At 51.5% G+C, this 13,397-nt stretch overlaps 1 protein-coding gene across 4 annotated transcripts in view; it reads left to right on the top strand.

Annotated features, from left to right (window-relative positions):
- The window catches only part of SLCO3A1 (solute carrier organic anion transporter family member 3A1), a 301,019-nt gene that overhangs the window by 221,379 nt on the left and 66,243 nt on the right, over positions 1–13,397 (top strand). For all 4 annotated transcript variants that reach the window (XM_044231113.1, XM_044231112.1, XM_044231111.1 and 1 more), the window contains exons 3-4: positions 3,652–3,750; positions 12,682–12,945. In XM_044231113.1, the coding sequence (XP_044087048.1) occupies positions 3,652–3,750; positions 12,682–12,945 (363 nt within the window). The remainder of the gene's footprint in view (positions 1–3,651; positions 3,751–12,681; positions 12,946–13,397) is intronic.

Raw genomic sequence — 13,397 nt, 5'->3', positions numbered from 1 at the left:
TTAACAGCTCTCTGAGGAGGACCTGCTTAGAAAACGCCTCCGGAGGGAGCCTGGGGGGCTCAGCTCAGGTGGTGATCTCAGGAGCCTTGAGATCCAGCCCCGTGGCAGGCTCGGTGCTCAGTGGGGAGTCTGCAGGAGATTCCCTACCTCTGCCCCTCCCCCCCAACCCTGCTTGCACAGGCTCACTCTCTCTCTTTCTCAAATAAAAAAATAAAATGCTGCCAGAGATTTTAGCTGAAGGGAAAAATGCCCTTCATACAAAGATACGTGTGTTCTGTGTCCTTGGTTGGTTTTTGGAATGGGCCCTATCAGATTTCTCTGGTGTTGGAGGAGAACTCCATCTTGTTAAAATGGAAAGCCGCAATCCAACAACTTGGAAACCCTTGTCTTCTCCTAGTGGAACCACAGTGGGAGGTGTTCTCGGCGGAAGGCGAGGTCGCATTGGTGCGTGGCGTCTCCGTGCTCTCTGCCCGAGCAGCCAGAATGGACATTTGGCCTGTGTGGGCCCCGTGGGGCTCCTGCAGGCACCTGAGCTCAAGGGACGTGCCTTCTTCCATATCCCAACTTGTACAAGGACAGGAGGCCCAGGACTCGGGGTCCCCAGCTGTTCCGGGGTGTCTGGCCAGTCCATACTCTCTAGGTCCCCAGGTCGGGGAGGGAGAAACAGGACAATCTCCACATCCTCTTCACATCAGCTGTTTCTTCCCAAGACACTAAAAGCTTCTTCCCTTGACCTGCTGAAGGATTAGCTGTAATTTGCATTACTCAGTCTGTGGGCGGTGCACCAGTGATGATTGGGTTGGTTGGGGGCTTTCTCTAATTGGCATGAAAAAAGGCATATTGTTATGCGTGGTGGGGGTTGCTGGGGGTGGGGGGCCATCAGAGTGGCGGCTGGAATATCCACAGGGAGTCAGCTGGGTAGCTGCAGCACCCGTGGGAGGGAATTGCGTTCCCCATCCCCTGTGTGCCTTCCTCTGGGACTGCCCGAGCAGATAGGTAAATGGCTGAACCGTCTTTAGAGAACCCGGGGTTGACCAGGGTCTCACCTCAGTCTGTAACCTGGACAGGAGGACATGGCTACCTTCAGAGCTTTGTCCTGAAGCAGAAATCCCTATAGGCTACCTTGGGTGGTGCTGGTCTTGCCTGGGACCCCTCCTGTCCATGCCCCCACCCCTGCCCCCCGGAACTTCCTCAGCAATTTTTCTGCTTCACTTTCGTCCCAAGGAATGGGGCCAAGAGTAGCTCTAGTCCCTAACCCTCCCCTGCTAAGGATAGCCCCCCTCTAATTCTAGCCCATATCTGCAAGATGCCCCTATTCTAGAATTTTCCAGTAATACTCCCAATTTCCTCTGTTAGGTTTTCTGAATCTAAGTTGTGACAAACCAGAGTCCGTGTACTCATAAAATGGAAATGACTTCTCTCAAGATTCTTAGAAACAAGAATAACTAAAAACAGGAGTTGGGGGGCTCTGGCCAGCTCTGGGGACACGTACGTTGAGACTGGAGAGCTTCTAGATTGCTCCAGATCACAGAGTAGGATTTCCCTGAGAGTGGGTTCGGCTCCATTTGCATGATATAAACCATCCTCTTGTCATTCCTTCCTGTATCAAACAATATTCCTTATAAGCGATCTTCAAGCGATGGCTCTGGGGTCTGGGTTTCTGTCTATAAATCCGGAAGACATGGCTTCTTTTGCCAAGGGTTTCTAAACAAGTTGAGTTCCTGTTTATAGTTTGCGTTTTCTCCCTACCTCCAAGTCCGTGAGCTCTGGAAGGCCAGGATTCTTTTTTTTTTTTTTTAAGATTTTATTTGTTTATCTGACAAAGAGAGAGAACACAAGTAGTCAGAGAGGCAGGCGGCAGGGGGGTGCGGCGGGGAAGCAGGCTCACTGCTGAGCAGAGAGCCAGACGTGGGACCCTGAGATCGTGACCTGAGCCGAAGGCAGTGGCTTAACCCACTGAGCCACCCAGGCGCCCCTGAAAGGCCAGGATTCTTAATCGTTTCGCTCAATGCTGAATCTCCATTCCCGAGACTCATGCTTGGTACATATGGCACATAGAAGGGGCTCAGTAAGTATTGATTGACTGAGTATTTGAGTGGTTCCATGATGACGTCACGGAGGGAAATCAGAATGAGTTAGTCTACACCTGTGAGCAGACCAGAAGTACCCTCCGCCGAGCTCAGACTCCCTTTGTTTGAATTCATCTCCAGCCTTGCTCCTCATGTGCCCTCAGGGACCTGTTAGCACCCCTCTTTTCGGCCATCTGCTTAGGTTGGGTCAACCCATGTCCTGCGTCCTGCTTGTTTGTCCCTGCAGGCAGCCAGCCTCTTGTAGGAAGGGCCACGCTTCACTCCTGGTTTTATTCCCAGGGTCTTGAGAACTGTCATTGCTCAAGGAATGTTCTACCAAACTGAAATTTAGTTAAATAGGTACAGCCTGTGGGTTTTAGTTTGGGCTCAGTACTTTTCCCAGAATGAATAAAAGGGTTTGCGCAACATCTCAGGTGTTATAGCCATCAGGCCCTTAAGTTTGTGCCTAGGACCATCTTCTCAAGTCCCATGGAAAAGGTTGAGTCTTGAAACTATTAAAACAGTAGATAGCAACTCCAAAATATGGGGGGGGGGCAGATCTGCAAAATTCAAATTAATAAAACATCTAATTAAATGTTCTCAAAGCATACCATTATGTCAGCTCCGTTTTTTTGCTAAATTTAATGCCCGTAAACATTTCATTACATTTGAAAATAATTTGTGCCTTTGACTTTTCTCCCTTCACAACAATTCCTCAATTTGTACAATGAGTGCTGAGAAAACTTAGCCAACTGTAAATTAAGTGAATTACATAAAGCCAAATACATGGTGAAAGCAAAATTATAAAAATCGTTTCAAAAATGTTTATGACAGGATACGCCGGGGTGGCTCATTGGATTAAGCCTCTGCCTTTGGCTCGGGTCATGATCTCTCAGGGTCCTGGGATCAAGCTCTGCATCGGGCTCTCTGCTCAGTGGGGAGCCTGCTTCCTCCTCTCTCTGCCTGCCTCTCTGCCTACTTGTGATCTCTATCTGTCAAATAAATAAATAAAGTCTTTAAAAAAATGTTTATAGGGGCATCTGGGTGGCTCAGTGGGCTAAGCCTCTGCCTTCGGCTCAGGGCATGATCTCAGGGTCCTGGGATCTAGCCCCGCATCGGGCTCTCTGCTCAGCGGGGAGCCTGCTTCCTCCTCTCTCTCTCTCTCTCTACCTGCATCTCTGCCTACTTGTGATTTCTATCTGTCAAAATAAATAAATAAAATCTTAAAAAAAAAAAGTTTATGACAGAAACCATTTAATGACAGAGTGGGTATATTTTAATATGATTAATGCGTTGTGGGATGGAGTACTGTAAAAGTAAGCTCACTCAGGGCCCACAGATATTTCAGAGCAACCTACCCAAAACTGTAGCATTTCTGCATAACGATGCTTCCGTATGCGCTTACCCCCTTAGGATTTTTTGACTAAGTCCTATAGTGTCACTTGTAAACCCAGGGTCTCATCTGATCAATGTGAAACAATATCCTTGATCTGCGGACTGTTTTTGCTCATTGAATGGCTTCTGCTTTTTTTTTTTTTTTCCTTTTTTAAAATCTAATTTCTGTTTCATTTTCTACTTTCAGGAATCCTTTTCACGATGCTGGTATTTGGACCAGCCTGTGGATTTATCCTGGGCTCTTTCTGTACCAAAATGTACGTGGATGCCGTCTTCATTGACACAAGTAAGGAGCGTATTCCAACTTCTTATCACCACCCCTGGGCATGTCCTCCATTGGAAGGGAGCCCTTTAGCCTTTAGGTTCTAAAACCCTCCTATGGGGGCATCCGGGTGGCTCAGTGGGTTAAGCCTCTGCCTTCGGCTCAGGTCATGATCTCAGGGTCCTGGGATCGAGCCCCGCATCGGGCTCTCTGTTGATCAGGGAGCCTGCTTCCTCCTCTCTCTGCCTACTTGTGATCTCTGTCCATCACATAGATAAATAAAATCTTAAAAATAAGTAAGTAAGTAAATGAAACCCTCTTATGAAGAGACAGCCTCAGTGTGTGGACCTCGAGCTTGCTGGCTCACCAGAAATCAAAGGAGAGAGCATGAGCGTTAGCTCGGATGGCTTGGGGTCCAGTGGTTTTCCTCCAGTGTCCACCCAGAGGCAGAGTAATGCCTGTAGTTGATTTTACTCCTCCAATCTAGATCTTCCTCCTCTGTAAATCATAGCAATAATTCTGTCTGCTTCATGGGGCTACTCTAAGAATCACATGAGAGGACAGATGTGGAATGCCTGGCATTTTCCCATTGAATGTTAGCCCAATAACCTAGGTGAGAACCCCACTTTCTAAGTGTGTTCTGGAAATGCAGGTGTACAGATGGGGCCGATGAGACAGAGTATTTGAAACCCGCTTCTACAAGTCACTGTTGGGGTTGACCTCTATGAAGTAACGTACCGTACCTCAAAACCACTTCAAGCGACACTTCTTGGTTCCTAGCAGGAGAGCAAGCGTACTTCTCAGACGGCTCTGGGCGCCCCCAAACCCTAGGCAGGCATACTTGGATGTGGCAGTGGGCTAGTTAACACAGGCTAGGTTATGCTGTGGTCACACATGGCTCCCCGATCTGAAGTGATTTTACACAAGCAAAACTTACTTCTTGGGCACGCTACGTAAGCAGCGTGGGCTGGCAGTGGTGGGGACAGTGAGGCTTGGGTCCTCGAGGTCACTGCAGGACGCGGCTCACGGAAGCTTCGTCTGACCCCAGCCTGCACGGTTGCCCAGACAGGAAACCAGGCCATGGCGAGTTACACGCTGTCTCGAAGCTTCTGACGCTTCAGCGGCCAGAGCACGGGTCACTTGGTCTCTTAGTCTCCTCTTGCTTTGCAACAAGTTACCCCAGACTTAGGACTGAAAACAACACTGGGGTGTCGCTTATGATATCCCAGGTTATTTGTGTGGGCGTGGAGTCCAGGAGCTGCTTCGCTGGGTGGTTCTGACTCGGGGGTCCCTCCTGAGGTTGTAGCCAGGGTGTGGGCATGTGTCTCCTGTCATTTCAAAGCTCAGCTGCAGGACATTCGACTTCTAAGTTCACTCCCCAGGCTGTCAGCGGGTTTGGAGGATCCACTTTCCATCTCCCATCCCTGGGCCTCCCGACGGGGCTCCCCCACCAGGGCTCCCCCGGAGTGAACAACCAGGAGAGGATGAGAGAGGGCGCCCAAGACGAGAGCCGCGATCTGTTTATAAGCTGGGTCGCTGCTTCTGCCGCATTGGGGGGTCACAGTGTCGCTGCTTCTGCCGCATCCGGGGGTCACAAGCAAGCCACACGTTCCGGTCTCCACTCAGGGCGTGGGCTCCCCCGAGGCCATCTGAGACGCTGCCTCCCGTTTGTGGTCCCAAGTCACCTGTGAGCCCCCCAGCACTCTGGTTCTGCGCAGCTGGGCGGGCAGAGAGGCCGTGTTTTCTCTCTCTCTGGGAACGGAGCGCGGGAAGCCGTCCCGGCTTCTCAAAGCCTCATACCGATCTTTCCTCAGGATCAATAAGAACTCAAGCCCTGGCTTCTCAATCCGTCATCTCCTGACGGTGCTAAATTTACTAATTCACCCCAAAGAACTAATGTGGTTTTAAATCCAATCAAGTCACTCCGTGCTTCACTCCATTAATCCCACTGATATATTTACGTGTAGCTAATGATGTTACGAATTTGCAGGGGGGGGCGGTGGGGGTAAGAAAAGAATCAACTGCAGCTTTGTTTTCTTATTCTTTCAAAGTGCTGGCTCTGGTCAAGAGGGGATTGGAGGCTGCCTTTATGCAGCGATTGGTTGATCCTTCGAACCCTATTCCTAGCGAGGGGGACGAGGGGTGGCCCGCTCAGAGAAATACCACGCTGTGGGAGTCAGCTGCTATCTTGCTTGAGTGGACCCCCCCCCCAAAAAAAAGGGCAGCTTCTGCCACTGTGCCAAAGGTAGCACAAGACAGGAATCGTAAAAGCAGGTGAGGAACAGGTGCACCCCCATGCAGAGGGGAGGGCTGCCTGGAAGAAGAGGCCAGGTGGTCAGGCAGGCAGTCCTCTGAGCATATCAGCAGTGACCGCCCCCCCCCGAATCAAGCCTGTGGGTCAGCAGCATCTCTGAGCCAGGAACCTCAGATCATTCTCTTCTAAGCCTCTTATTGTACAGATGAGGAAACAGGCCTAGAGAGGGACACTGGGATGTACCCAGTCCAAGGGGCATATCTGTATAAAACCCAGGTCTCCTGAGCAAGAGTACGGGCATTTCCACTTCCCAGTTCCCTCCACCGTGCTCCCTCCTGGGAATGCAATAGCATCCTTTCTCTGTGCCTGCGGTGACCAAGGGGTGGACAGGGGGCTGCAGGGGCTCAGCCGGTTCAATCGTGGTCCCCTTCGGTGGGTGGTTCCTTTGCACTGGGCTGTGTGGTCCCGTCTGGTCTGCATCTTTGCCTACCCGTCGGGGCCCCAAGTGAAGCAGCACCATCGGGGTTCCAGGCTCACTGGCAGTTTGAAGCAGAAGGCAGATGTGTGCATTCCTGGTCCAGCTGGGTATCTTGCTGGTGCCTACCCACCCCACCCCCCCCGGCCCCCAGCCCCTCAGCACACAGCCACAGTCCCATCCACTGTGTCTCTAGGAAAGGATGCCCTGGGAATCTCACCCCAGGCTTTTGTTTGCTTCCTTGCTGAAGGCCCGCAAGGGCTGGCGCTGCTCTTTACCAGTAGAGGGCAGAAGAATATAATTTATTCAATCACAGAGCAAGACACCGGATCTATAGTTGCCAGCAATTTTGATGGTTTCTCATCTTGTGACTCAAACTTGCTCTGGAATGGATTCGGGCCATATTCTGGAAAGGGAGTTCTCAGTTATTGAGGGGTGGCCCTCCTGTGTGTTTTCTCCACCGGTGAAGACAGAGCCCTCCCTTTAGGGCTGCTCAGACCCATCAGAGTGTGTCCTGGTGCATGAACGGAAAGGGCCAGGCGCTCAGCGGACAGCCGGGTAGGGGACTGGGGAGAGTGTGATCTGGAACCTGAGGGGAGGCAGGCGAGGCAGACAGAGCTTTTGTCATGGGGCAGGTTGAGGACTCAGGGTTGAAGGGGGGAGACCAGTGGGGAGGGAGGCTGGTTGCCATCTTGTGGGGGGCAGGCGGGCGCTTGTAGGAACAGGCCAGCTGTGGGGCAGGCAGACCCCGCAGGCAGCCCCCCGGAGGACTCTGCTGGCCGTGATTAGACGCTGCGATTCTGCCGCTGCTGCTTTAATTCTGTGTTTGATCCCTGTGTGGCTCCCGTGGTCCCTCTTCTTAAGGAAAGGTGCCTTTTGTAACAGCCTGGGGAAGGAGTGATGGTACAGCCAGCAGTGCTTGCGGAGGAAGCCTTTGTAAGACTGAGACCCGTGGAGAACAGAACCTAGAAGAAAGGAAGACGTGGTAGCAGGGGTTGCCCCAAAGCCCTGAGTCGGCAGACCCCAACAGTGGGCTTCTCCGAAGGGCGTTGATCCCGGCAGCCGCGAGCTGACCGCTTACTAAGACTGTATGTAGACCGTCTCATCTGAACGTTAAGGACGTTCCCCTGGGGGCGTGGGTCCTGCTCGGTGCTACCGGCCCGCTGAGCCGTTCTCCTGCAGCGATTTTGAGTCCCGAGTTCCGGTGCTGGATGCAGATGTCTCTTGAAACCTTAGCTTTCCCGCTTCCAAGCGGTGTGACCCCAGGGACGTGAGTTAATCACGCCAAGGGCATAGTCTGGCACCTGCCGTGTCGTAAGCGCACGGTCAGCGACAGGTTAATTCCTTTCCGCAGCCAGTAGTATTCAAAGCCCAGGCCTCTGCCCGACTCCAAACCCGACAGCTTGTGTGCCTGGAATTTCTCCAGGACTTTTGCCAGAAGGCTGCCCCCTTCCGTGGGCAAAGGCCTGGCTGAGATGACCTAACCCCGTCCGCCCATCCGTTACAGACTCCTCCTCAGGCGGGCACCAGCTGGCCCCACTACGGCTTCGTGGTGTTTATCCCTGGAATCAGATGTGTCCGTATGTTTGCCTCCTGCAAATGGTCGACCCCCCAAGAGCTTCCTGCTCTGCCGTTCTAGGGCTGGCTGTGGTCTTCGTCAGATTCATACATGTTAGACTCCATCAGCTCAACGGCCGGGATCCTGAACGTTCCACGCTGTCCTCTACCCTCAGCCCCTCTCTGTCCCCCGTTTCTAATTTGGTCTGTAACTTAAGGATACTCTTGGAATGCTTGAGTCCCACAGCAAAAGTTTCACGAAATAGGTTAGATAAATAGGTAAATGGACTAAAAAGAAAAAAAAAAAAAAAACCTGCCCAGAGAGCCCAGGGCACCACGTACGTATCAGTGTGGCCGGGAGGGACAAGGAAATGTCCCCCATGTGCTTTGATCGGCTCCTTCTCACCGTCCTAGATATCTTCATCGGTGAGTAGGTTGGTTGGTTAGTTTTAAAGTGGTTTGACTTTGTTCCCAGCGATTTTTCTTCCCTACCTGTGACGACAGCAGTCCTCAGGCATGGGAGATCAATGTCAACCGCTTGTGTTTAGGTGACTTTAAACAGAGGAAACAAACACTGCCAAAAGCTTCCCCAACAAAACCACAAAAACCCTCCCCACGTCTTGGATTCTGAGACACGGCAGGGTTAGAAAATGGATCTTGTAAAACAGAAATCCTTCAAGCCTGTAGACAGCGCGGCAAAGGCAGGCCCGGACTGTGCCCGTCTCACGGCGGCCAGACATCTCCATCACGCTGTTCCTCTGCCTCACTGCCTCCATGTCTGGAATGGCCGAGGGGCCGATGAGGGCCTGGGTGGAGCTTAGCCAGCCCATCAGAGTCCCATGCCTCTGCGCGTGTGGCTCCCTCAGCCTGGGATCCTGTTCTCCTCCAGGTGCTTCTCAGTGTGTTTCTGTCCTTCATGGGGGCAACTTGATTGACAGGTACATTTTGTAAATGAGACACCCAGGTGCTTCTCAGTTTTGTTCTGGGCGTCTTACTGACCACAGTCTTCACGAAAAAGCGGTAACTGCACTAATTTTTTAAGATTGAGATACTACCTAAAGCCACATTGGAAGAAAAGTAAAGAGGTTTTCACCCTGTTCCCCACCTATATGTCCCCACTTTCACGATTCCAAGCCTGCCCAGGGTCGCTGTTCTTAAATTCCCGCTGTTCTGATTTCCCAAGCCTTTGGCAGTAGTCAGGGTAGGCTTGGTTCTGCTGCGGTAACAAACACCGCCAAAATCTTACTTGCTGAAAACAATACTGGAGGTTTGTTTTGTACACAGCTCGGGTCAGCAGTGACCTTTTGTTCGTCATAACCTCTCAGGGACCATCCTGGGAAGGTATCACATGCTTCTGTGATCAGGCAGGGCAAAAGAGCATGGCAAGTCAGGCACTAGCTCATACAGGGCTCTGCACAGAAGAGCCCCCCAACAGTTCAGCGGCAAAACTCTGTGGCGTGTGGCTACACCTAAGTTCTCGGTGAGGGAAGGTAATCCTTGTTCTCCATAGAGGAGACCCAAATGGAGACACCAGTAATGTCTACTGCACCATTCTTTGCTGCCCGACATAGGGAGCTCTCCCTTCGTCAGCAGTGCTAGAACATTCTGGCTGACCAGGGACAATTGCCAGGCAGGCGGGGAGGGATTTTCACCATCGCTTCTGTGGAGGTGTCTCAGAAAAGACTCTTCTCAGCCTGGGTTTAAGCATTAGCCATCTTCCTGTGAAGTATCAAAATCAGGACCAAGACTACACCCCTTGAACCAGCCCTAACCCGAGGGGCAGCATGCTCCAAAGCTGAGTGATTTCTCCTCAGAACATTATTTCTCTCCCTGCCACGGTGCTCTGGATGGTTGCACTGGAGAACAGGAGAAAAAAAAAAAAAGAATCAATACTTCCTAAAATGGTTAACTGTGATTTTTTTCTAGATCTACAAAATCCTAGCCCTCACCCCGGCCTGTCCCTACCGCACCTTGCCGCAGACCCCTCTCTCCCTCCTTGCCTGCACCACAGGCAGGCTTTGGTCTGACACAGGTCATGTGCTCTTCCCTCTCTTACAAATTACGAGCAAACGTTGGCTTTCCACGCGTCGGCACGTACCTATGGGAGCGAGTTGACATGTTCACATAAACACACACACCCCCTGCACTGCAGCCTCTCTCTCTGGGATGTTTCCTCACACACAGAAGAGAGTCACTAACTTCGTAACTAAAATACGACTCTCTCCGTGCTACTAATTTTGTCCCCCCAAATGAGTGCCAGGTTTTCTCTCTCTCTACTGGCTCACATCTGCAAGCTCTCAATTCCCCCTTTATGGAGCCCATCGACAATGGAGGGAGATACCACAGCTCCCCGTTTCTGTCTTTTGTTTTCATTCATTGCTTGGCAGCAGGTGAAGAAACACGGGCAGTGACTGGAGACAACATTCCTGTTCACTTACCCGAGGCCATCTGACTTCCCTTTCTCTTCTCCTGTTTGCATAAAGATGCTTTCAAGGTCACCTTGGGTTTTCCCATGCTTTTTTCAAGCCTTCCCATACTCAAAACAAAACAAAACAAAAAACCCTGTATCTTGAAATTCCCCATTCATGTAAATACAGACTACGAGTAGCTACAAGAGCTACCATATACAGAAAACCTACGTGTCAAGTGATTCTTGCTCGTTTCCTCTCATCCTTGCACGCAGACTCTGTGGATGTCACTTTTATTTTGCAAGGGATCAAAGTAAAGCTCAGAGTGTCACTAGCTTGCCCAGCATCACTCGCTAGTGAGGAACAGAGCCGGGAGTCAACCTTCTGCCTGCCAAAGCTTATGCTCCTTCTTCTCTGACATGCAGCTAAACGGAAGCATCTGGTTCATCGTAGTGCCCTAGATATCGCTGGGGGGATGCTGACCCCTCCAGGAGAGAGACCACTGATGTTCCGGGGACCAATGGCAAAGTTGGTGCTCCTAGGCCCATTGCACAAAGGAGAGGAATTAATGATCCATGCAGGGAGCCCAAACCAAAGCCTAGATGGTCCAGAAGGGCAGTGTAGCAAAGTAAGAAGGAGGCTGACCCTTGGCATCTGAATGCCCGTCTTCCAGTGTTGAACTCCATGAACTTGGGCAAGGTGTCTACACTTTTCTTCCTTTCTTTTTTATTTTTTTTTAAGATTTTATTTATTTATTAGAAAGCACAAGCAGGGGGAGCAGCAGAGGCAGAGAGAGAAGCAGGCTCCCTGCTGACCTAAGGAGCCCAATGTGGGACTCGATCCACAACCTGGCATCGTGATCTGAGCTAAAGGCAGTTGCTTAATGACTGAGCCACCCAGGGATCTCAGGACCTGCACTTTCTAAGCCTCGATTTTTCTATCTATATAAGATAGGGATAATGAAAGACTCTACCTTGTAGGGTTGTGGGGAGGTTTGACGAGAACAGTTAAGAATATGCATAATACATAAGACCCAACGCAGAGTAAGGAATGATGGCTGGACTCTTCCTGAGTGTTAGCTGAAGAGTCTTCAGGGAGAACATTTGCAAATGGTGAAGGGCTGGTCTGGTGTCATGTCTCATCCCAAGCCTGTCCATCCATCTGGTCTAGGCCTGTAGTCCTCTTAGATCTTGGCTCGTATGCCCTGCCCCCATGTCCACGAATGTCCTTCTGTTCTCCAGAGGTACGGGATTATCATCAAAGAGACATTTCTAAGCAGCCCATCTGAGAGTGCTCTATGAAAGAGAGTTATAGAGAAAGAAAAAAAAAAAACCACCCAGGGGTAAGCTATAGTTTATGTCTTCATGACTTCAGCTGGCACGTCAGAGAAATAATAGCACAAGGCGACCAAACCACATGCACACCGACTTTAAGCATTAAGTTGGCTGCAAAGCTTTCTAATAAAGGACTGCCCCAAACCACAGGCCACAACCAAGATTTGAAGTAACCTACCCACTAGCCGTTTGGAAACAGGACCCTAGCTGTAAATACGGAGCTAAGAGTGTTTAAATGCCCAAGCACATGCCATTATTCTGAGCCCCTCGGGTCTGGTGTGGCTCATTTGGCCTCTCCCTCCCCTCAGACTCCAGAAGGTACTGACCATCATCTTGGTCCCGTAGATCAGTCAGCAAGGCACAGAGTTCAGATCGCTAGGCTGGGGCCCCGCAGGGAGAAGAGGCAGGATTGGCTGGATTTCCCTCCAGGTACCCTGGCTCTCGACTTCATTCTGTGCCATCCCTTACACTCCCCGAACCTGAGTTGAGGCTGGGAGTGGGGCGTTGCATCGGATCTCCGGGTCGCTGCTTTCGGAGGGGTGCATGTGAGAACCCACGGTAAAAGCAATAGACCCTGGTACTTCGCACACCCAGGCAGCTCTCCGGAGCCCATCAGCTCCAGCCTTAATTCCGAGGGTGTCTGGCTTCTCGCTGTTTTTGTTTAGACTGATAGAAATATAGGGTAGACAAGAAAATTAAGGAGAGAAAGCAATCAGCCTTCAGCTTTGGGAGAAACAGAAGCACTGATGTGGAACGAAAGGCTGGCTTGTGGAGTGTCCAGTTCCCCCGCCCTGCCTGCCCCCACACCCCCGAAGCCATTTCCAGAGCCCCCTCCCGTCCGTGCACCTGACTCTGACCCTCAGCCGCATCCCGGCCCGGTTGCGTCCTCTCCTCCTCACTGTTTTTTTTTTTTTTTCCCCATTGCAGGTAACCTGGACATCACTCCAGACGACCCCCGCTGGATCGGAGCCTGGTGGGGTGGCTTTCTGCTCTGCGGTGCCTTACTCTTCTTCTCTTCCCTCTTGATGTTCGGGTTTCCACAGTCTCTGCCCCCGCACTCAGACCCTGCCATGGAGAGTGAGCAAGCCATGCTCCCTGAAAGAGAGTACGAGAGACCCAAGCCCAGCAACGGGGTCTTGAGGCACCCCCTGGAGCCGGACAGCAGCGCCTCCTGCTTCCAGCAGCTGAAAGGTAGAAGCGCCTCGGATGTAGGTGGCCAGAGCAATGGAGGGGGGTCATCGAGGCCGTCGGGCGGGGAGGGGGTACCCAGTACAGGGTGCTGGGAGCTCGAGGTACAATCACGCTTATTTTGCATGGTTTGCCTTCTCTGGTCCAATGCTCAGCGTCAGCCCTGAGAAGGAAATGACCTGATGTGTAAAAAAAAAAAGGGGTAGCCACCACTCAGCAAAGGGGCAGCAGACCAGTCTCCCCAGCAGAGACCCTGGTGCTTAACAAAGCACCTGAGGCATAATAAGCAGATAGGTCTGCGGAAGGAAAGTTCTAGATGTCTCGTGGAGCCCTTGGGCTCTTTCTGGGCCCCGCATGCCAGCGCGGTGTAGCAGGAAAGGACTTGGGAAGCAGGGCTTCCTTGCCTGGTGGGGTCATTCTTCAGAAGCCGCATCCGAAAACACATTTCCTTTGAG

This window comes from Neovison vison, chromosome 13 (assembly GCF_020171115.1).
Source record: "Neovison vison isolate M4711 chromosome 13, ASM_NN_V1, whole genome shotgun sequence".
Lineage (NCBI taxonomy): Eukaryota > Metazoa > Chordata > Mammalia > Carnivora > Mustelidae > Neogale > Neogale vison.
Note: the sequence above shows the minus strand (reverse complement) of the source record. Positions and strands in the feature narration are given on the sequence as shown.